This window comes from Carassius carassius, chromosome 1 (assembly GCF_963082965.1).
Source record: "Carassius carassius chromosome 1, fCarCar2.1, whole genome shotgun sequence".
Lineage (NCBI taxonomy): Eukaryota > Metazoa > Chordata > Actinopteri > Cypriniformes > Cyprinidae > Carassius > Carassius carassius.
In genome coordinates, this window is record NC_081755.1 from 43,955,646 (window position 1) to 43,980,864 (window position 25,219).

At 38.0% G+C, this 25,219-nt stretch overlaps 2 protein-coding genes across 6 annotated transcripts in view; one reads left to right on the forward strand and one right to left on the reverse strand.

Moving 5' to 3' along the window:
• The window catches only part of LOC132151902 (Fc receptor-like protein 5), a 628,771-nt gene that overhangs the window by 187,610 nt on the left and 415,942 nt on the right, over window positions 1–25,219 (reverse strand). The gene's annotated exons all lie outside the window — the stretch shown is intronic.
• LOC132152044 (Na(+)/H(+) exchange regulatory cofactor NHE-RF2-like) lies at window positions 1,834–24,596 on the forward strand. Its single transcript, XM_059560695.1, has 6 exons — window positions 1,834–2,449; window positions 4,339–4,581; window positions 20,597–20,797; window positions 22,872–23,025; window positions 23,876–23,979; window positions 24,133–24,596. The coding sequence occupies exons 1-6, from the start codon at window positions 2,243–2,245 to the stop codon at window positions 24,298–24,300; spliced, it is 1,077 nt and encodes a 358-aa protein (XP_059416678.1). The 5' UTR covers window positions 1,834–2,242; the 3' UTR covers window positions 24,301–24,596.

Consider the following 25,219-nt stretch of genomic DNA (forward strand, 5'->3'; position numbering starts at 1 on the left):
TATGAATTTATGATTCATTTTCAGTTGTAGATAATTTTTTTGCTTGACGTAAGCTATTTTTAATGCAGTTTCTCTATGGCCCCAGTGATATTGTTGAACTTCAGATCACTCCAAAACCTGCCAAAATCACATGACAAAGACAGTCTTAACACATGCAATTGTGATTCCAAAAAAAAAAAAAATCTATTTATTAAAAATGCATACTATGTATTTGTAAAGAAGTTTGGTTATATAACAAAAAATAATAATAATGACATAGTATAACCTTAATTAATTGGGGAAACCTACAGAAAAGTCAAGGAAAGACACTATATATAAATCTTCATTGCACTGGAGAAATGTGCTATTTAGGAAAATGTAAAAGATCTAAACCATAAATACACATACGCACACACAGTAGATATTTATAATAAGATTAATAAATGTAAATACTGGTCTTTTCTTTAGATATCTCTGTAACATCAATAGTGACTGTTGTGAAAGGCAGCAGTCGTGTCGGTCACGTGACTCGCTCCTCTCCGCCGCTAGAGAGCAGCACGAGCCGCCTGCTACTCCGTATGTGGGTTATGACCTGAAATGTTCTCAAATTAACATTATTTATTGATATTTTATGCAACGTTGTGCATGAGATTGTGCTATAAGCGCCAAATACTTTCCCTGTTCTGGTCATGAATCTTTCTAACCTCGTTCATTCACGTGCTGAAGTCAACTTTGTCAAACAATGTTGCTTGTTGTCCTCATGCATTCACTGGACTGTTATTGTTTTGCAGGGTGCCAATTATAGGTTTAACCCCCTCTAAAGTATTTATTTATTTATTACATGCATTTTTTTTTAGGTTGACTTTATTTTAAGTTGTCCTTGTTACCATTTAATTATACGTTTAAGTACTGAGTAATTAAATGCATGTATTTAAGGTTTAGGATTAGGGGGTTGCCTTAGGTTTACTTGCATGTGATTATGCATTATTTTATTATAATAAGTAGCCTAACATCCCTGCTGAAACAAAAATCTTGTTTTCCACTGCAAACATACATACATTGCAATCATTAGAAATGTTCAACTTTTAACCATTAGAAAAATGTTGTGTGTAGTGTGTTTTGGGACACATTCCATTAGGATTAATTGGTTTATTCAATTACCAGTAGAGCCCAACAGGGTCCATTACAGTTTGCATTAAAACCAAAACCATTGGCTACTATTTTTTTGTTTGTGTGTCTATTGTTTTTTATTCTTCATCATCATCATCTTTTTTCAGGACATCTTAAAAAGTGTTACCAAAAATATATATTTTTTTAACATATTTAATATTCTTAATATTTATCATTTAATCACCGCCAAATAAACAACGAACATAAATTAGTTCGCGTGAAGTTGTATCATAACAAAATACCGCCTTCGCGCTGCTGAAATCATGTAGTAGTTGACGATTCGTTTTTATTTTATTTTTATGTATCTAAGGTTTCTTGAAGACTTCACGTCTTGCTTTAAACGTTATATAGTCTGTAAAATAACTGAGCTCCTGCCGCTAAATATCAGTTTAAAGCGTCGCGAAGAACCTCGACGCATTTAAAGTGATTTTACCTTACATTATGTAATTCAGAAGACTTGAAATTACTCCAAATGCACAATTTCCCTTTAGATTCAATAGCTGTATTATTCGCACAATGTTTAGGGTATTTTCATACATAGACTAGTAAAAGTCAGTGTCCGCTCTTCTCTGTTGGAGTGGTTGTTTACACCCACACACCCACACACACACAAACACACACACTGATGAGGCTCGCGTCCTCTCGAAGGCTCTTCGGCTGTGTTTCTCTGTGTATCTCTCTCTGTTAAAGCTGTAGATGGGCGGTCTTACTCCGCGCCACGCAGTGTGTCAGTGGACAGCAGCACCAGTTGCGTTTCTCTCTCCGTGGGCAGAATGTCTCATGGAGGAGATTTGGATGCGTCTGTGAACATCCACAGGTAGTTTCACAGTCTGCTTCCCCGGCTCCACTTTTACATTTTTCTTGCGTAAGCATATAATCGCTTCGGACTCGAGTCTTTTGGTTTTTGTCTATTTTAACTAATGCGCTGAGTCGGATACTTGCATGCACATTCTTTTGCAAAACACCGCGGACTGTGCAATAACCCACAGGCTAAAGATGCTTGTTTGTAAACCATTGCATTAAGTTTTCGAAAGATTAGAAGTACGCTTGGATTTTATTGCAAGTTTGGATGTGAAGGCGAAAGCGGAATACTATGGCAAGCGATCTGAAGCCTCGGTTGTGTGTGATGAAGAAAGGAGAGAACGGCTATGGGTTTCATCTGCACGGAGAGAAAGGAAAAACCGGACAGTACATACGGAAAGTGGAGCGCGCGTCCCCGGCGGAGGCGTCGGGACTGCGCGCGGGTGACCGTGTGGTGGAGGTGAACGGCGAGAACGTGGAGAGAGAGACACACCATCAGGTACATCACACCTGTGCAGATCTCACACGAGCTCACCTTACACTGGCTGTGAGGCGCGTTTCTATGCGATTTTATAGTAGCCTACACTCTTAAAAATAAAGGTTCTTCATTGGCACCAATGGTTCCATAAGGAACCTTTACCATCCATGGAACCTTTTCATTCCACAGAAGGTTCTTAGAGTGGAAAAAGGTTCTTTGGATTATCACACTAAAAAATTATTCTTTAAAAAACTGTTCACTGAAAGGTTCTTTGGGGCACCGAAACGGGTTCTTCTATGGCATCAGTGTGAAAACCCCTTTTGGAACCTATATTTTTAAGAGTGTTCGCTAGTACTAACATCAGTGTGTAAAAATGCTCTGAGGTAATTAAACATTTCATGTATTTTGGCCTGGTTTCACAGACTAAAACAGGATTAGGCCAAAGTTCAATTGGGACACTTAAGTCATTTTTATAAACTTGCCTTAGAAAAAACATTATTGGTGTCCATCTTAAGACAAAGCAAAGGCATCTTTTTTTTGCACTTTTTTCTTCTTCCGTTGAAATAGGAAGTCTGGGACTAGGTTTAAGCCTTGTCTGTGGAACCGGGGATACTATAACGTTCAAAAATTTGGGGTCAGTTTAAAGAGTTTTCAAAAAGTAGCTAATTAATAGTTTTATTTAACAAGGATGCATTAAATTGACCAAAAGTGACAGTAAAACATAATGTTACAAAATATGTTTTGAACTTTCTAACTTTCTATGCAGTACATTTGTCTTTAGCATTGATAAAAAAAAAAGCAGCAAATTGATCTTGAGCAGCAAATCAGCATATTAGACTGATTCCTGAAGGATCATGTGCACTGAAGGTTGGAGTAATGATGCTGAAATTTCAGCTTTGCATCGCAAACATTTTGATCTATCATATGTGTAATGCTTGAAATCAATAAAAAAATATAAATTGTGACTATGTACAAATATTATATATTATATATATATATATTATATTATATATACCAAAATTTCATGCATAAGTCAGTATTGAAGGGGAAAGAAACAGCCTCAATGAAAACCCCTCAGCAGTGTTTAAAAGCATCCCAGGATGCACCTTGAGAAGAGTTGAGATCTAGAAAGAGAAGTTCATATATAAGTATGTGTTTTGCGATTTGATTAATGTTTCAGTCTTTGAAACATTAGTTTGTTTGGCTTTGGACGCAACTTTATATGGATAATAAAAGAGTATTGCATATAATAACCCCGTGGAAGCCTTTTAACAACACAATTACATAAAAAAAGTTAAATGGTAATTGCAATATTTTATAATAAGAAAAAAGTCTGCTTACAGAATTTTCTTGCAATTTCAAGATTACATCTGAGATTTTTCTCAGAATTCTAAGTTTACGTCTCGCAATTCGAACTTTTCTTCTTTTTACATCTCTGTTCCTTTTTCTCGTTTCAAACAGAAAAAAGGTCATTGTGACTTTTTATCTTGCAATCCTTCTCGCAATTGCTAATTTATATCTTGAAATTCAGAAAAAAAAGTCAAAATTACCTTGCTGATTTTTTTATTCCATAGCGGAAACAAGCTTCCACAGAAACTTGTGGTGAAACTCTGACTTAAGTGGAAAATGTTCTTATCAATAAAATCCCTTGTAAATCTTTAGTGCACTGAAGTGCTGAAGCTGTGACAGCAGCTGGAGGCTTTACAGCATCACAGCAGGAGATCTTCTGGCCAGATCTGTCTGTGTGCTCAGACATACTAACATGATGCATATGTTGAAGTCCTGTTATTTTGGCATGCATGCAGTTCCAGATTTGACATGATGATCAAATAACACTGTGTCAATGTAATTGTAGTGAAAAGCACATCTCTTAGAGCTCATCCTATAGTTTTGCTTTCTCTTGTGCTCAGGTGGTGCAGCGGATCAAAGCCTTGGAGCATGAGACCAGACTGCTGGTGGTTGACCGAGAGACTGATGAGTACTTTCGCAGCCTGCGTCTCACCTGCACGGAGGAAATGGCCATCCGGGTGAGCCCTGCAGTCAAGAACCCTTCACCTACACCGTCCACCAGTAAACAGGCCAATGGCTCGGTTTCCAAACGACCTGAGATCTCCAAACCCATCAGGAAACCTCTCTCACGAGCTCCTAAAAAGGTGTGGTTCCATTCACTATCTGCTACGAGCTTCTGTTGTTCACTGAAGAATCTTTGACATCAGTAAAAGGTCCTTCAGATGATTCAAATGTTCTTCACTCTTAGTTCTTTCAAATAGAAAGTACACTCAAAAATGAAAATTTGCTGGTAATTTATCCTCAGGCCATTCAAGATGTAGATAAAAACATTTTGTCTCGAGTAGAACATTACAGAAGATTTTTAGCTGAAACAGGTGCTTGGTAATTAATAACATGCAAGTCAGCAGGGGCATGTTTTTGAGAGTAAAAAAGCATATCAAGCCGTACAAAATGTTGCTCCTGATTCTCTTATGAAGCGAAACAATAGGTCTGTGCAAGAAACTGAATATTATTACCAGAGCCTCAGGCAAACGGTCCAGATTGATGTCCATGATGTTTTGTGAACGAAACGTTCTTTTGAATCGTTTTTATTTAGTTTTTTTTATAGCGAACTGGGGCTCTAGTCACTCAATCAAAACTCACTTTCATACGCCTGCCAATCACTCTGACTCGAAATGAGCCAAAATGCCACCATATATAATCTTATAATGTTGGTTTTTGCCAAATCATTCAGTGCTCCAGTTCCTCCAGAAGTGAACTACTGATATGCACATGTGTGAACCGGCACTTAAATCAAGGGGCAAAATAAAAATGTTTTATGGTTTCTGACTGTTTATGTGAAAAGGTGAGTTGATGAAGACTAGTTTATTCACTTGATATGCTTGAGATAAGTAAAACATATTTTTGACATTTTTATTGGGAGCTTTAATAATTGCGTATACGTTGCATCGAGTCATTATGTAATTAAACTGGTGAATCAGTTATTTACACCAGAATTGAACTGTCTGAAAGGCTTTGGATTACAGGTAATAATGTTCAGTTTTCTTGCACAAACTAATAATTTTGCTATATAAGACCTTTGTATATCGCCAGTAACCAAGGGCATTCATTAATTTTAAGGTCTTTGATATGTTTTTTTTTATTATTATTCTTAAAAACGTATAGCTGCTGACTTGGCTTTTATGAATCACCAAGGACCATGGTGGGTTCTCCTAAAAATCTTCTTTAATGCTCTACTGAAGAAAAAAAGGCACCTACTTCTTGGATGACCTGAGGGTGATTAAATTAAAAGTAAATAAAAATATTGGGGTCAGCTATAACTTTTAGAACTGTTCACTATGGCAAATTCAAAATGGTTCTCCTATGACATCATGTTTGGAACCTTTGTTGAGTGTAGAACCTTTTAATTGACATTATCGGTAAGCCCCGCCCCCTTAGTTATTTTTGCGAAACTTGCACAAACAATCAGAGTTACTTACTGTCTTACAATGACATATAAGAGATTTTAAAATAAATATTGGGGGTATTAATTTGGAAGCGAGGGTTTAGAGATCACAAGGCAAGCGGGAGTAGTCTAATGTTACAGTCGTCACGATCGCAGATAACAACATCCCAGATCAACACTGTTCATGTACCACAGGGTACGATTAAATTAATGTACATTTAGCCAGTTTAATATGAAGAGAGTGAAATGTAGACCTTTATTTATGTGTTTTTGCCCTACACTGTACAAGACACAAGAACACTTCACTGTCTAGCTTTGTACGTTAGCATGGACTCACTAGCTTTAACATTAGCTGGTTTTAACCAGAGATACCTTGCCAAAGCACATGATGATATTAAAGTTCTGCTTGAGCAGATAAAAATTGTAACTTAAAGGTGCCATCTGTCATATCTGGCAAAAAAATCAAGTCATACTCCACATTCCATACCAGATGGGGGCAGTATGCCTCAATAAAGTGAATTGGTCTACTCTAGAGTAACAAACGAGAAACAGCATAGTCTCTATGCTCCGCCCCTACCTTCACAACAACCCTAGAGCATAGCCGAAGCCTATAAGACAGCGGTTCTCAATTGCAGTCCTCGCGCCCCACTGCTCTGCACATTTTGAACGTTTCTCTTAGCGCTTTAGACGTTTGTACTATTCGAACATAAGTGCCCTGCGCAGTGGACATCACAGGACATTCAGCCATGATTCCAGTTCGAAGTGAACGTAGCTATATGTTCCAATCAAAGTGCATTGAAGTGTGCAAGACGTGAATTTAATTTGTATCGATTTACAGAGGTATATGATGTCACAGTTGTCCATGTTTAAAGACGCTGCACAGCACAAATCAGTGAATGAATGTTTCGATGTGAGGTAAACTTCAACAGATTTCCCCTGCTCAGAGAGTAGAGAGCAATGAACATTTGAAAAACAGTTCATGCACGGAGTTCATTTCTAACGAGCTGATTATCTGAATCAGGTGTGTTAACAAAGAGAAACGTGCAAAATATGCAGAGCAGTGGGGCGCGAGGACTGGAATTGAGAACCGCTGCTATAAGAGGACGTTTTGCCTCCAGAGGAACGTTGGGTGATGTCAAGTGATTTTGAAACATGACATCTTCAAGCTACTCCCCTTCACCTTTACCAGTGAATATGTTCATATTCGTTTTGTTCATATTACATTTTGAGTTGTATATACACATTATTGGAATTAAATTAATTTGACAGACAGCATTCTGTCAACATCATTGGTCAACATCAGACAGCTGATGTTGACCAAGCTAGCGCCAACCAACGTAACCAGAGCTGCCAACTCTCAATCATTCACCGTGAGACACACGCAATTGACTCTTTTCACACGCTTTCACGCCACACATCAATTTTCTCACGTACAGAAAAACCACGAAGCAAAGAGGACACGGAGACCAACAGACTAGACAGAGCAGGTTAAAAAAAATACACAAACATATAAAACAAACTTCTAGCGAAATACTAACAGCATCTAACTTACCAATCCAAAAGAAATGTTGCAAGTTCGGTGTCGAACCTCATTTCTTTCAGGTCCATCAGTTGTCTCCAGCGATTGAAAGCAGTGCCGATGTTTACTCTGGTTCGGCTCCTTTTCTTATCGGATTTGATTTGTGTTTCCGAGCGCGGTTGTTTCCCTGTAGCGGGTGGTGGTCTCTTGACAAGGGCTTCAACCATCCTTCCGCTTGATTGACATCAGGTTAGATTACGCCCACAAGCCGTGCGAGTTATTCGTGTATTGCAGGTTGGCTCGTGGTTATGTTGCCCGCATACCGCCTCCCATGGCCGAAACTGGTATTACGACACCTGTCGGGCCGGGGCTAGTAATGCTACTGCTAATTAAGGTTGATATCTCTGCAGCACTATAACTTTACATTTTTTTAATGACATCATCGCCCTTATTTCTTTTCATACTTTTGATGCGTGTAGGTCATTTTTTGAATATTTTTAGCTCAATTTTTGCACATGGCACCTTTAATGAGAGTATGACAACCAGAAAATTAAGGTTTTTGTCTTAATTAGGATTGGGAGTGAATGATTTGGTACAATTAAATTAAATTCTATTGGCCATCCTCTCAGGATACCTGGTATCAGTGGTACAAATACCCCAGGCACATCGTTTTTCCATTTTTTTAAATAAAAAACCCATAAAATCGATGCCAGTTTCAGATCTTCTAATGTTTTTCTATGGCGCTGATGTCAGAGTTCCACTCCCCAACCGCCATTAGCTAGTCTGTGTTCAAGGGGAGGGGCTTACCAATAGGTCAGTTAACCCCTGTGTTGGCCCTTACCCCTCAACTAATACATAAATGAATGTCTCTGCATCATGAAATACATTGAACATCTGGATGTTGTAGAACAGCTGGCTCGAGTAAAGTCATCAGTTATAGTTATATCTAGTTCTCATAGACTCTTTATGTAAGGGTTATCGGTTAGTTTGTATGTGTGGTCGGCAATAATTATGGATTATTGGGTTAATTTGAGTTTAAAACAACAATGAGTTAAGTGAGTAACTCAGATATTATCTTGTTGGCTCAGTACATTAGTGTGGCTTACTCATTCAAGAAAATGAATCTCTGGATTTTGGTGTTTTGAAAGGATAAAAGATCCTGGCCAGAAATTGCTTCAGCATTTATTCCACTATTTTTATTCCTGAAAAATCAGCACCATATATTAATTTCAATTAAAGTTTATTTTGTATAGCGCTTTTTACAATACATATCATTTCAGCTCATACACTGTGTATATACATACTAATTTTACTTGAAGTGAATACGTTTTTGGTATACATTAATAACACATTTACATTCTCAGATTTTAGCACATTGCTACAGTATGTGGTTGCTAGGAATAGTTGTTAGGATGTTCTGTTATGGATTGTTCTGGATGGTTGCTAAGTGCTTGTTTATTTGCTCGAGTCAAAAGTCCCCACACTTAGTCTCAGAGTTTTTGACCCATTGTACTGATTCCCGGCAAAATGGCTTAGTCTGATGACATATAGAAGAGCTTGCACATCTCTCTTCAACAAGACGCGTGGTTTGAGGAATCATTTATGTCTGTTACACAAAATTTCTGGACAGGTTAATTGCTGAAGTGTATAATACGAAGGGTCAGGGGTGTGTTTAGCCATTAAAAGTGTGATTTTTAACATCTGTGCGCAAGTGTAGATCATGTTTGGAAATATTACATGGCAAAAATGGCCATCATTAGTCTGTTAATGCAATATTTGTATAAGATCTTAAATATTATATTTGTCTTTTTTGAGCCTAATGTATACATCCAACATCTGCTCTCACTTAAAGCACACTTTCCAAATGGGTTTGTATAATTCACTGCTGTTTCAACAAGATGGAGTGGAGTGGGAAAGATGTGAGTGTGTGAGTGATGGGTGGGTTTTTTTACAGCCACATGTGTGTGATAATGTTTTAGATGACATTAAAACTATTAACACCGCAGCAGCCCACTTGTTTAAAACAGAGAGACTGTTTCTGATATCCATCAGAAGATGAACCCGGGACAACATCTGCAAATCTGAGCCTTCGCTGGTGAAGCACTTGACTTAACTCAAAGATTTAGATTCCTTTTTGGCAATCCGACCCAAAATGTGAAGAGAAACCTTGGACGTTGAAAGTAGGATGTAGTAAAATTGTCTAATTTCCCCCCAAAACAATACTTTTCTTTTGATTTTGGAGTGATGTATGACCTGAAGATGGTAAATCAATCATTTATGTTGCGTTGGACATACAAATTTCAAATCAATGTTTTGGATTCTGTGTTATTCTAAGAAGAGCAGAACTGAAGAATAAAAGTTGCATATGGAACTTTCTCGTCAACGTTCTCAGCAAACTATACAGACTGTTTTGGTTCTAATTCCAACATTTGTTTTCATAATATTCATTCGGATAAACTCAAAGTTTAACTATTTGTAGAGGGATATTTTCCAGTTTTAAAAAGAACCTTCTTATTCAAAGGAAATGGAAATGTTATTCTCCAAAATGGCCCGTCATAAAACTTTTTGGATTTGGTGATTAGAAAAGCCATATTCTGGTGTTCCAAAACCACTCTAATTGTGTTTAGCCATGTGTATGTGGGACGTCTTCCTGTAGAGTGGCCTCATATTGGCTGATATCACTGCCCATACAGACCTATCATTGGACTTGATGATTCTCCTCAGTGTTTAAGAGCTCGATCCATTGACTTTCTCCAGACGTCGGTAGACTGTAGGAAAGTGATGACTCATTAAACCTTCCTCCCATCTGAACATTGCTCAGGGTTCCAGGTTTGGTGCCACTAACACAAATGATCCATCTTTGTGTGTTGATCTTGGATACAAGAGGTTTTTGAAAAGTCGCCCTGCTTGTCTTGTGAAACTCTGAGTCATAGGTGATTCGGATCTGGGCTCATTTTTGGGGCTCTTCGTTTTGTAGTATTTATTAACTATTGGCTCCATTTATCATGTACTATTTTATTTTTTTATATACCTCCACACTTTGCATGTTTCTGGTTTCCACTTCTACATGTGACAACTAACCCCAGTGTCACATGACCTCATGCAGCCTCTTCAGGACAGTTAGTTTTTGAAAGGAGCACATTGGGAAGAGCAAAGACAATATGAAACCTTTCAGGCAGGAAGCCGAGGCTGTCTTTGGAAGCAGAGTCGTCGTGTGTGTGTTTGAGGTGATATGGGAGTCCTGAGCCATAAAGGAAGGGGTCCTAGGGAGGGGTAGAAACCTTAAACTCGCAGCATTTGGAGAGGGTTTGTGTGAATCACACTGACTGCTGGTCCACAAATAAGAAGAAACTGACAGAATTATGTGCAGTCTTTGTAATCAGAATCCAAACATAATGAGCATGGAATGTTTCACAGATATAATTAATAAAAAAGTAATTAATACAGTAATTAAAACAAATACAACATAATATTATAACATTCCGCACATGGATATCATTCAGATGAACAATACACTAAGTATGTACTTCAGAAATCAGGGAATTAAATATATAAGTAAGTAAGTGCTTGCTTATTTAGACCTGGCCTTTTAACATTTTCTTCATACTCAGCAAATTGTCAGATTCAGCGATCCGAGAAGGCATTTGGACTCCTTACATATTTCCTTTCCCTTTCAGTTTTTCCTCCAGGGAGCTCTAGAAAAAAGTTAGATGCAGAAGAAAGCATTGTGAATACTGATCCAGCAATTTTAGGGCTGTTATTTGTGCCTGTTTTTCGAGAGTAGCCCTTTCTCCAGCTGTTCCTCATACGGAGGATCATCTGATGCTGTTCTCAAGATGTCCGGGGATTTCACAATCTACCGAATGTTCTTAAAACAGCACACTGAACGAGCAGTGAGATACTTAGAAACAGCCCTGTTCCCATTCTTAGCTAACTGGTGCTGGGATCGTCTGGCTTTGATTTGTTACCCTTGAACTCTGTTCAAGTGTTTAAATCACCATCACATGCAAGACAGCAGCCTGAACATGTTACACAACGCTTCAGCACAATGACAGCAGCACTGGATCTTTACTACATTTCCACGTTTTCTGAAGAAAACACGAGACTGTAAAAACGCATTCATTTTCTCCATAGGGAAGTTAATTTTAAACAGTAACTGATCTACTGTGAGCTCAGAGGCTGTTCATTGGTTGCATATCCGTTCGATGCTACATGTTCACATTAATTCAAATTATTTTTACAATGATGGTTTACTAGTGGAATTGTGGTGGGAAAACTACATTACCCATGATGCTGTACGAAAAATTCCACCAATCAGAGTCACTGAGAACAAATTGCGCCAAAATATATTTTTAGCCCCGCCCACTTCCATGAAACACTGCAAATGATGTAATCAAGTAATTCAATTTAAAATACACTGTTTGCGTAGATCCAATCAGCAACCTGTTAATTACGGTAATAGTTTTTTTAAGTGATTTGCAAAGCTTCATGGGATTGTAGTTCTTTCCCTCATTAAAGCCGTTAAGTGTTAAGTCTTGTACTTTTATGTTTTTGGTTGATTTTCATATGCATTTTTGCACTAAAGGTTTGTAATGTTTTGATTCACCTCGTAGCTGGTCGGTTTGTTTCATGACTTCTAAAGCGTTAATGAAGACTTTTTTTAAATCCCTAATTTAATCAAAAATAAACAGGAATACTTTTGAAACCAGTGCAGCTGATGAAGTGGGCGGGCACTAGTGCACTCTATTTGTTTGTCTGATTAGGTGAGTCTTAAAGAGACAGTTCACCCAAAAATGAAAAGCCATTATTTACTCACCCTAATGCACTTTCTAACCATATCTGTGCAACAGAAAAGATGCTATTTTGAAAAACTGTGTTTTGTTGTCCATGTAATGAAAGTCAAAGGGATGCAGTTTTGTGTTGGACACCACTAACTGTCACTGTACAGACAAAAACAGCGTTTTCTTTTCTCTTCTGCAGTTAAATTAAGTCTTACAGGTTTTAAATGACATGAGGGTGAGTAAATGATGACAGTTTAGTTTTGTGTGTTAAATATCCTTTAAACATGGCGAATCTTTAAAAAATCTCCCCCAGAATCCACTTTGGTACACGCAAGCCAAGTTGAGGCTGTGGAGCGAGGCCGTTTAAGAAAGTTAAACACTCTTTGCTCGTCCTGAGGTGTTGACAGTCATCTGGGTCAGAGAACGTGAGATCTGGAGCGATGCCGGACTGACCTACTTCCACACGCGCTCGTGATGAATGCCGGAGATCGAAACAGATCCCCAAGTCTCCGCTTCTCCAGTCTTTTTTTCTCCTGCTGGCATAAATGAAACCATCTGCTTCAGCATCACACATATAAGAGATGTGTGAGGAGAAACTCTGGCCTAGATAGTCATGGCATACAACTTGGTTGGTATGACAGTCAGCGTTTGCATGTGTTTGTACGAGACGCGTCTGAATGCTTGAACATCAGTCAGTGTGCTTGGTTCATTAGTGGACTAATATCCCTGTAGGCATGTGCACCAGCCAAACCTGCTCTTAAAGGCAATTTTGGCTCCAAATTTCCATGGAAACTAACTAAAAGTTATGCGCTTTAATTTTCAATGCGCTGGTGTGCGGTTTCACCTTATAAAAATGATTCCTATGTGGTCCTGTATTGTTTTTGTTGCCTCTCTGCTCTGTTTGGCCGAGTGTTTGTGGTTTGACTCATCACACTTTGGCTGCATTATGCTGTTTGGATTCGTCTGTCTCCTATTAATACGTTTGTTGTGATGCCTGAAGTCAATCAGTCTTATGAAACTAGACCTTTTTAAAGTTCAGCTGCTTACAGTATTGTAATTAGTGTAATTGCATTGAGGTAGTGATACTGTAGTGATACTGAAATCAAAATGAATGCTTTTTTTTGCTAGATATTATATATACATGCAGACACATGTTACATATTAACATAATAATATATAATATAAAGTTCATAAAATATTACAATTCATTATTGATTAATTATAAGTATTGATTTTAATAATTATAATATTATTATAATATAATATATTGATTTTAATTATAAATATATAATTGTAATTATGTTCATGAATTATTATAATTTATTATTGATTAATTATCAATATTATTTTAATTAGAATACAATTATTCTATAATATAGTATAATTTAATACAGTATAATTTAATGTAATACATTTTCATAAAATAAAATGTATTATTGCTTAATTGTAAATATTGATTTGAATAATTATAATATAATTATTATAAAATGCATTATGCAATGTAATATAATGTTCATTAAAAATATAAAAATTTAGCATTGGTTAATTATTATCATTTCAATTATCACCACAAATATTTTTAGGTGTGACATAAACGGGATATTTCACCCAAAAATGTAACTTCCTCTTCTTTGTTTTTTTTGTTTTTGTTTTTTTGCTTATATGATTGAAATCACTGGGCTCCAATGTTGTTAAATATTTTTTCTGTCCATAGAAGACAGAAAGTCATCGAGGTTTGCAATGAAATGAGGGCAAGTAAATGATGACAGAATAGTTCATTTTGATGTGAACTGACGCTTTAAGCAGACAAATCTTTTTGGTGCCGCCGTAACTCAGCATAGTTTTGGCTTGTAGACTCGTGCTGAGGCTTTAAACATTAGTTGTGGTTTATGTGTTGTTTCTGTACCTCAGGAACTACATGGCTTCTCTCTCTCAGTCTGAGCCCGCTGTGAGACGAGGGGCAGCTGTGTGGAGTCCAGATGTTGCGAGGGGCGTTCAGGCCGGGCTCGAGGAGCTCCTCTGAGGGGGAGGGACCACAGATTCCATTAAAGGGTCAGATGTGTGGCACTGTTGGTCTGCAGTGAGGACATTAACCAGACCTGTCTCACAAACTGAACGTGCTGCTCATGTGACTGTTAGTCACAGCCATGGCGGGACGCCCAACACATCACTCACTGCCTGCCTGCAGGTCCACCATTGGAGAAAAATGAGAGGAGGGACTTTAGAGATTTGTTTAGGCTTTTTATTCAATGTGCACTTTTTTTTTTTTTTTAGTTTTCAGTAGTTGTTGTCATTATTATTATTATTATTATTATTAATAATAATAATAATAATATAGAGTTTTTGTTGTTTTATTTCATTGGATTTCAGTAGTTGTTTACTCTCTAATTTTGTGATTAATATATTCAAGTTGTCCGTTTATTTAGTTTTTTATTTGAGTTTTAGTATTTTATGGCTGTTTAATGTTTAACAGTGTTTCATTTTTTGTGGTCAGTAAGATTGATTGATTTGAAATGAATACTTTTATCCAGAAATGATGCATTCAATTGTTCAAAAGTGACAGTAAAGAGATTTATAATATAACATTTTTTGTGTTACATTTTTCTTTTCTTTTTCTTTTTTTTTTTACGTTCTATTCATCAAAGAATCCTGCAAAAAATGTGTCACAGTTTCCACAAAAATATGAAACGGCATGACTGTTTCCAACATTGATAATAATAATACTAATAAATGTTTCTTTAGCAGCAAATCATCATATCAGAATGATTTCTGAAAGATGATGTGACACTGAAGACTGGAGTAATGATGCTGAAAATACAGCTTTGAAGAAATTACATTTGCAAATATATTCAAATACATTTATATTAAATTGTTATCATGTTTTTACTGTACTTTTGATCAAATAAATGCAGCATTGGTGAGCAGAAGAGACTGCTTTTAAAAACTCTTACTGACCCTAAACTTTCTCTGTATATTAAGATGAAGTTGGAGAAAGCATTTTAACATAAAAAAAGATCTGGGACCATTAGAAACTGTGACTCTCAACATCACAACTGACCTCTTCATTCAGTATGATTTTGCATTTGTGTAGCATTGATTAAAAACCTCTGCTGAGGCTGAAAGTGAGGAGATGAGACACATCTAGTGATCACACACAGAGGATGTGAGAGCGTTGATGTGATGTAACTGTGGAGGTCACACTGCGTGGGTTGAGCGGCAGACTTCATGCTGTCTCTCTCTCCAGCACATGGTCCTCCTGACAAACACAGCAAACCCAGCTCTGAGACACGGCCCAATGAAGCCTTCAGTTGTGTGCAACGCTGCTTTGACTTCAGCATAAGCGTCAAGTCTCTTATGTTCACAAATTTCACCTATTTGATAAAATATATGGTAAAATATTGTGAATATTATTACAATTTAAAATAGCTGTTTTCTATCTGAATACATTGTAAAATATAATTTTATCCTGTGATGTTAAAGCTATATTTTCAGCATCATTACTCCAGTCTTCAGTGTCACATGATCCTTCAGAAATCATTATAATATACTGATTTGCTGCTCAACAAATATCTCTTACTATTATCAAATATGAAAAACAGTTGGCCTGCTTAATATTTTTCTGTAACCTGATACTGTTTTCAGGATTCTTTCATAAACACAAAGCATTAACTGTCACTTTTAATCAATTAAATGTGTCCTTGCTGAATAAAAGTATTTTTCCCCCTCAAACTAAATTAAAATAAATACAATCTTACTTCAGATTGACAGATTCCTTGTGGCTGTGATTGTGAGTAAAGGTCAAAGATTATCGCCCCAGGCTGGTTTGGGTGTGACATGGTTACAAAAGTTCCTATTTTGGTTCCTATTAGGTTACAAGAACATATATAAGGTGTATTACATGACATTATAATCATTTACCGTCACAATGCATCATATTAAAAGTCTTTCATTTAGCATAATCCATATCCCCTCATGTTTGATCACATGTGTTACCCAAACAATGTGTTAAAACTGCATTTCTGGTGTTGTTACACACAAAAAAACATGTATCTGGGGAGGAAGTCATGTCGTAAGAATTTGGTCTAATTGATTCAACATGCTCGCTAGGAGTCACACCGCTACGAGGGGGGCCGCGTAACACGACTCCACCGCGTCGAGATGTTTTCAGCTCGGGACATTTGATTGGTTGTGAAGAAGACTAAAATGAAACCTTTTCGCTTTCGAGTAACTTTTTTGAGGACTAATAGTGTTAACAGATGTTATATAGTTAGAGTTGACTCGTGCCCAAAATACAAGAGCATTTCACGATCGGTCTGTTTGCAGGAAAATCCATATGATGAGGAAAATTGTTTCCAGTCTCCTCCCTGCTCTGATCTGTGCACTTCCTGTGTGACTGTGTTTCCTGCTGGGGGTGTCGGTTTGCCCCTCTGTCGTCTGCAGGCGGTGCTGGTGTGTGGAGCGTGTCTGTGTGGGACTGATAACATGGGTGTGGGGCTGTGGAGCATCATCAACACACACAAACACACACATTACAAACCTGAGAAGAACGGCTATGCAGCAAACACACCAAACACGTCAAGTAATGCGCATAGTTTAGGGATGTGAATCGTATGAATTAAATCAATTTTAGTTCCTATTAGGCTCCATTTATGATTCTTTTAGGTATTTTTGGGCCTTTTTCATATATCCTGAACTATATATTAGAAAGGGCTCTATTACCAGGTATGTTTACCAGTGTTGGGGAAAGTTACTTTTAAAAGTAATGCATTACAATATTGCATTACTCCCTAAAAATGTCACTAATTACGTTAGTTGCTTTTTATGGAAAGTAATGCGTTACGTACTTGCTTATTTGTTTTCAATATAAAGAAATTACAAATATAAAAACCCTTATCACAACAAAAGTGAAATGTATACGCCTCAGGCTGAAGGAAATGTAAAGTCATATCTGTTCAGTAGAGGGCGCCGCTCAAACAAATTCATTACGTAACTGATTATGTAAAAAAACTAAATCTGATTACGTGACAAGCATTACTTGTAACACTGATGTTTACACATACAAGGAATGTGTTTTGATGACAGAAGCTTCCACAGAATGACTGACGACACAGATAATAAAAAGAATCAAAATAGAACAAGTAAATATTACACAACACTTCACGAACAAACCAATGTGGTAGCATTTTATTTGTCATTAAAGTCTTAAAGTCATTTATTTGGGACTTGCACCACACTGGTTGTGTTGTGCTGAATGTGTTTGATTCTCTAAAAAGACAAGACTCATTAGATTGCGAATCAGACTGCTTCTGAATCCGTGTTTCTGTGCGAGGGTGTAATTTCTGTTGTGTTTTGTGTTGTGCTCTAGATGCCCCAGCGGTGAAAGGGTTGATGACAGTCACGTGTGAGAAATCCCAGAGGTCCCAGTGTCAATAATTCAGCAGCATCTGTATCATTTTACAAGCCCATGCTTTGAAACACACAAGCAGTGGCTTATTGTGAAAAGAAGTTTCAGGAATGCTTTGTGCCGCATCTGCCGCTCTCCCGAGTGTTTTCTCATACTTATCCCATGCATCCATGTTCAGGCCAGGAACAGAAACCTCAGGACCCGGGATGACAGGAAGAGGGCGTAATGCTGGGGAGCGCTGAGGGGTGTGACAATGGAAATATTATAACTATGATGCTTCAGCAGAGAGGTTTATTTGAGGCACAGAATCATGAAGTCATATGGAGGTGTTTAGCAGTGGAATTGTCAGAAACAGAGACTCCTCTGTGTCTCTCTCTAACGGTATTTGTCCTGTCAGAGATCAGCTGTGTTGAGGAGGTGGACGGACTGCTCCTGAATTCAGTGGAATAAAGTCTTCCTGTCTTGGACTGTCTTTAACCCTGTGAAGTCTACTGTATCATATTTGAACAGGAAAAGACTTTCTCTTGTCATCTGATTAATAGTTTTTCCCTTTTAACAAGCAAAACGCCTTTGACTATTATTCTTAAAACATCTTTTGAAACCTTTACTGATTTATATAAAGTAAGCAATAGAATAGCTTACATCTTTTATAATACTTACTTGACTGAGACAACTTAGGTTTACTTGATTTTCCATTTTCCATCTTTTTTTTTCTTTTCCTTTTGAAATCATGTGAAAAAAAATGCATCAAATATTTTAAACATTACACTTTTGAGGGACATTTATTTGTTCATCTCTTAGCCAATGAGAGATTATGTCATCTTTTAACCTTCGAAAAATGTTTTTGACATGTCCGTTATTGTGGTTTCTTTCTGTGGTGCGCTGATGAGTATTTTTTGCTCATGTTTGAGAGTTTCTCCTGTGGCAGGCTGATTATGCTTCCTGTGTGCTGTTATTCACACATCCAGCATCTTTCTGATTCTTCTGCTGGCCTTGCTTTCAGTGTTTCACATTGTCAAACCTCCTCCTTTGTGGCACTGTAGTGTATTTTTCCACTCCCGGTCTTGGATGAATGGCAGATTTCCTGGCTTGGTTCTTGTTATTGGTTGGTCGTGGCATTTGTAACCTTCCATTACACATTTTTATGAGGAAAACCCATGTATTCAGATCACAGTGGTGGAATTCATGGTGAAAGTCTGTGTTAGTGAGCACTTCTCATTTACTGAGATAATCCATCCACCTCACAGGTGTGTCATATCAAGATGCTGATTAGACTGCATGATTATTGCGCAGGTGTGTCTTAGTCTGGCCACAATAAAAGGCCACTCTAAAATGTGCAGTTTTACTGTATTGGGGGTCTGGGGGTGGGGAATCTTTGGTCCGAAACCTATACAGTATCTGGTGTGACCACCATTTGCCTCACGCAGTGCAACACATCTCCTTCACATAGAGTTGATCAGGTTGTTAACGGTGGCCTGTGGGATGTTGGTCCACTCCTCTTCAATGGCTCTGTGAAGTTGCTGGATATTGGCAGGAACTGGAACACGCTGTGGTATACCAAACATGCTCAATGGGTGACATGTCCGGTGAGTATGCTGGCTACGCAAGAACTGGGATGTTTTCAGCTTCCAGGAATTGTGTACAGATCCTTGCAATTTGCTGTGCATTATCATGCTGCAACATGAGGTGATGATCGTGGATGAATGGCACAACAATGGGCCTCAGGATCTCGTCACGGTATCTCTGTGCATTTAAAATGCCATCAATAAAATGCATCTGTGATCGTTGTCCATAACATACGCCTGCCCATACCATAACCCCACCGCCACCATGGGCCACTCAATCTAGAACGTTAACATCAGCAAACCACTCACCCACACAATGCCATACACGCTGTCTGCCATCTGCCCTGTACAGTGAAAACTGTGATTCATCCGTGAAGAGAACACCACTCCAAAGTGCCAGACGCCATCGGATGTGAGCATTTGCCTACTCAAGTTGGTTACGATGATGAACTGCAGTCAGGTCGAGACCCCGATGAGGACAACGAGCATGAAGATGAGCTTCCCTGAGACGGTTTCTGACAGTTTGTAAAGAACTTCTTTGGTTATGCAAACTGATTGTGACAGCAGCTGCCCGGGTGGCTGGTCTCAGACGATCTTGGAGGTGAAGATGCTGGATGTGGAGGTCCTGGGCTGGTGTGGTTACATGTGGTCTGAAGTTGTGAGGCCAGTTGGATGTACTGCCAAATTCTCTGAAACGCCTTTGGAGACAGCTTATGGTAGAGAAATTAACAGATCAATTCAACAGGTCTGGTGGACATTCCTGCTGTCAGCATGCCAATTGCACGCTCCCTCAAAACTTGTGACATCTGTGGCATTGTGCTGTGTGATAAAACTGCACATTTTAGAGTGGCCTTTTATTGTGGCCAGCCTAAGGCACACCTGTGCAATAATCATGCTATCTAATCAGCATCTTGATATGCCACACCTGTGAGGAGGAGGGAAAAAAGGAGAAGTGCTAACTAACACAGATTTAGACAGATTTGTGAACAAGAAAAATAGGCCTTTTGTGTACATAGAAAAAGTCTTAGACCTTTGAGCTCAGCTCATGAAAAATGGGGGCAAAAGCAAAAGTGTTACGTTTATAATTTTGTTCAGTTTACATTTACAATTATTCATAGCAGATGATCCTTATTCAAAATGAACACTACAAGCATGTGCAATAAATAAGATGTACCCAAAATTGTTTTTATTTTATTATTTTTAAATGAACACCATTTTTTTTTTCAAATCCCCAAAAATGCATTAACTTTGATGAATTCTAGCTGCAATGAAACCTATTAATCAGCCAGTCAAATAATGGTCAACCGCTCTCTTTCTGCCTGAAATTATAGATTAGCTAGACATTGGCTTAAACTGAAATACTGTGAAAAACAAAGAGTTTTTTCACCCTAAGATTTAGCTGTAGGTTTATTTGTATCTAAGTGTCTTTATTTCCTCTATCACAGGAGGTCCAGCCCTCATCTGAATCCTCGACCCTGGACCCGCCTGAGCTTCTGCCGAGGCTGTGTCACCTGGTGCGGTCTGAGGCGGGTTATGGCTTTAATCTCCACAGCGAGAGGTCCAGACCGGGTCAGTACATTCGAGCTCTGGACCCCGGCTCGCCCGCTGACCGCGCAGGACTCAAACCTCAGGACAGACTCATAGAGGTGAGATCTGGTTCTGATGAAGCCTTCTTTAGTCTAATTTTCCCCTGAGGGAAGCCACACACATGTGCATCAGTATACACTGTGATGATATACACCCACACTTTCTAAATTCACTTGTGCATTCACACTCAGCCCATCCATCACATTCAGATGCATGTGGGCGGCTGGTGATACGATGACTTGCGCAAAATATTTCTGTGCTTGACTGAAAGACTGAGTCAAGCAAAATAACATACTGTTGAAATGTTCATTTGTGATCAGCAGAGCCGAGTACATCCTGCATTATCACAGAAGTCAATAACATGCTCTCATAACCTCTGGTAACCCATGAACCTGTGTGGTTTGTTTTGAATCTTATGAAACCCTGATATAACATGAATTTCAACAATTCACAAGAAAGGAAAACAATGCTAAAGATAATGCATCTGTTGTTGTTTTTTATTATATATATATAATGACAGTATATGCATGACATTTGAGCACAATAATGTGAAAAAATCTAGAAAACTATAAATATATACACATTTAAATAAAAAATGAAAATTAAATGAAAATTAAAAATCGGCATTATTCATCAATGTGTGTGTATGTATATGTGTATGTATGTATATATATATATATATATATATATATATATATATATATATATATATATACAGTATAATTCTTTTAACTTTAACAAAATGTAGTTCTGTTAATCAGCATTTTAATTGAACTTTTTAAATTCAATTTTTCTGTATTATGCAAGATTTTATTAAAATTTGCATACTTTTTTTAAAATAAGTATTTATTTTAAAAAGTATTGTTCATCCTTTTGATTTAAATACTTAACAATCATCATTGAGAATATTGGCAATTATGAAAAAGTAAAGCAAGGCTTCCTTAATTTTCATGCAGATATTGTCACAATGTAAAAACTCTTAATGTTTCTTTTAAAAAGCCTTTATTTTATATCATTTCTTATTTCTTTCATTTGATTTTGAGGTTAAATGATCTTGACCAGTTTTGTGAAACTTTCTTCCCCTCTGCTGTCCTCCGTCAGTATAAGAGTGAGAGTCCTGCCCCCTTCAGTCTTCAGAGACGCACCTCAGGACACTGATACCTGAAACCCACCTGGCTGCTATTAATATTTAATGCTGTCAGCGGAGTACAGCACATGCTCCATCTGTCCTCGGGACAAACACTCAGATTAAATCACCTTCAGCAGAAGGGGAGCGCAGGCGGTTAGCTCCTCTGCCCTTGTTTTTGTTTTGATTGATTTGGATGTAATTTCGGTAAAAAGTCTTCCTCGCCGTCTCTCCTCTGTTCAGCTTGTTAGGAACCTAATTCTACCCCAAAACATGTTGCTAAGCAACCAATAGCAGGGCACTATAAGACAACACTGACTGAACAGGTTCATCAGGGATAATTTAAAGCTTTTACATATGATTAAAGTCACTGGAGCAGAAGTGAGGATCCCCAGAATAATCCACTGATTAAATGTTTTTATACTCTAGATCATCACTGCACCTCTACTCTCTTTTAATGTTTATGAAAATAAAAAATAAACCATGGCAAATGACAATACTAACCAATTTTTATACCAGGATGTAGTACCTTACAATACCATTTAAATACTTAGTGAATTCAGTTATAATAATAGATGTACGGTGCATTTTTATTCATTTTTATTCATTTATTCGTGCATTTATACATGTATATGTACATGTATATAAAATATATTTTTAAAAAAAAAAGAAATTTAAACATGGTTTACTGAACAAACTGCTCTTTCTTTTTAAAATTAAAATTGGGGATAAAAATCTATCTCAGCTTTTACTTTAATCTACAAGAAGCCCTTTTACGTTTCTGAAGGTTACAATTAACAACAGAGCCCAAACTTCACTGAAATGACTATTTATATTTAAACATAATAATCAGCAGAGCACATGGTATTACTGTTGTAACATGTCCAGTATATCCAGTTTATGAAATACTGTTAAATATATAGTCAAATCAGCTCAATAAAATGTTTTGTTGTTGTAGAAAAACACTTATACTTTTATAAGCTTTGCTATATTCAAACTCTGCGCAGGTAAACGGCGTGAACATTGAAAGCATGAGACACGCTGAAGTCGTGGCCTTCATCAAGAACGGCGGGAATGAGACGCGTTTACTAGTGGTGGATCCGGATACAGATGAGCATTTCAAGAAGATGGCCATCACTCCCACCAGCATCCATGTCAAAGGTAGAGTCAAAGAGCTAAAAATCACAGCTCACCAGACAATACAAGCAACCAGTCGTTCAGAATACACTGTATGTTTGTGGATCAAGTCCAATATCCAATTTTGATTATCATTTTATCTAGTCAGACTCAGAACACATCTTCTTTTGAATAATCATCAACAACGAAAGATGATTTTGAGCCCAGATGAGTTAGTTTTGCTATATTGCACAATCCGTTTGTTTGTGCAGCCTTGGTTTCCTCTTCCTGGGATTTGAGGGGGAGTTTAACATTTTTTTTCTGTGCTAATGGTGCTTTTGAGGCTCGAGATTTCCTCTCAAGGCTCTATATAGAGGTGTGAAACACTTCTGGTACAGTAAATCCATGTTCTCTGAGTCTCGTCCACATCTGTTCTCCTGACATGTGGCTCAGATTAGAGTTAAGCCGAGGTAAACACCTTAAACAGGCTATTGACATCTCTTAGATAATCGGCACTTGGCAGGATCCTGATTTGGCCCACTGGAAGGTCACTCTAGCCCAGTCCACTGGCTGTTTTCTTTGTATCGTTTTCATGCATTTCTTTCTGGATGAGTAAATCTTCTGCGTCAGGTCTGTGAACATCAGCTGACCCAGTTTAGGTCGATCAGGCTGCTTTTATCCCACGGCTCAGCTTTCTTTCTCAAGGGTTGCAGCTGTATCAAAGCTCTTCTCAAGGAAGTTTAGCATCCCAGCACATCTCACTATGAAGATACAGGGTCATCACATACATCATATTGATAACCCTTTTCTATTTCTATTCAAGCCTCAATGTTCTCTGATCTTGATCTCAGTGAATGAAGAGCGATCTGAGCACGTGTTCTTCTCATTAAAACAGATTTTGACGAGTCCGTAACGAACGGCTCCAACAGCCCTCATGTGAACGGGTCGTCCTCCCGATCCACATACTCAGACGGCAGCAGTCAGGACACCAACACACAGGTGAACAAAAGAACACGAACGCATCTGCAATAATATATTTCTATTAGAGTTTTATTGCACATTCATGCATCAAGTCATATATATATATATTTGATGCATACTGTAATATGGCTGTCTGAAACGGCGTGTTATGTGTTTATTTATATTTTGCAGCTCTCGAGGGAGAGCAGCAGCCATCTCCTCGACCCGTTTGAAGAAACAGGTCTGTGTCTGAGTCCCACGGCGGCGGAGGCTAAAGAGAAAGCCCACGCCAAGCGCTCCAGAAAGAGAGCGCCCCAGATGGACTGGAACAAGAAGCATGAGATCTTCAGCAATTTCTGAGTCTTCTTCCCAGAGACGCCCCCTACGTGTGTTGCATTCAGAGCCCTGGACACATGACTGCTTTTGATGAAAAAGAGGCACCTATTTTTGTAGAAAATGGAAACTTGAAAGCATAAAAAGTTGAAAAACTCACCGGGAGGGGATGAAATGATTCACACATTAGGATTTCTATCTTATGAATGGCTAAGAAAGTCACAAATCGATGATCTTGCTGCTTGTCTACAGTGATTTCTGCGTCATTTTGTGTTCATGCTGTTCATTCAATACAGCTCGTTGACAATAACGTACAAAATAGATAGAATACAAAAGCCAAATGAGACTATAATACAGAACAGCATATAGACTGTGCTTCTCGAACTCGACTGGACAAAATAATATTATTCGATTCAGCACCAAATTAAAGAAGCTCTTTTCATGGCGTACATGTTGTATGTGAATCATCGGAAAAATTCGAATTGTTCTTTTGCCAAAGACACCAGCTATAATCGACCTGATCCACTGAGGTCTGATGAGTTTTGGTTGTTTTGAAGGGACAGTACCACTGTTGGACATCATGTTTCTAGGAATGACTGAGATTTCAAAAAAGGGAGAAAAACTGGAGCGACCCAGAAATGAGAATCTGCACTTCTTCATCACTAGAGGACGCTGTTCAACCACACTTGGGCTTCATTAAGACTAAAGCAGAACATATTGAGCCAACAGAGGGAGCATCGCAACACATGCTGCTTTCTACTGCAAGAGAAGCGAAACCTCTGCCTCCAACAAGTGCAGAGCTGCAAGATACACCACAAAGAGTCATCGCTGTATTTACAGTATAGTGTCGACTGGTGCATTCTGGGATGTGGATACTGACAGACAGGTGACATGCAAGAAGTCACACTCATGCAAAGCCGAATCGGTTCAGGAAGCAAAAGTAATA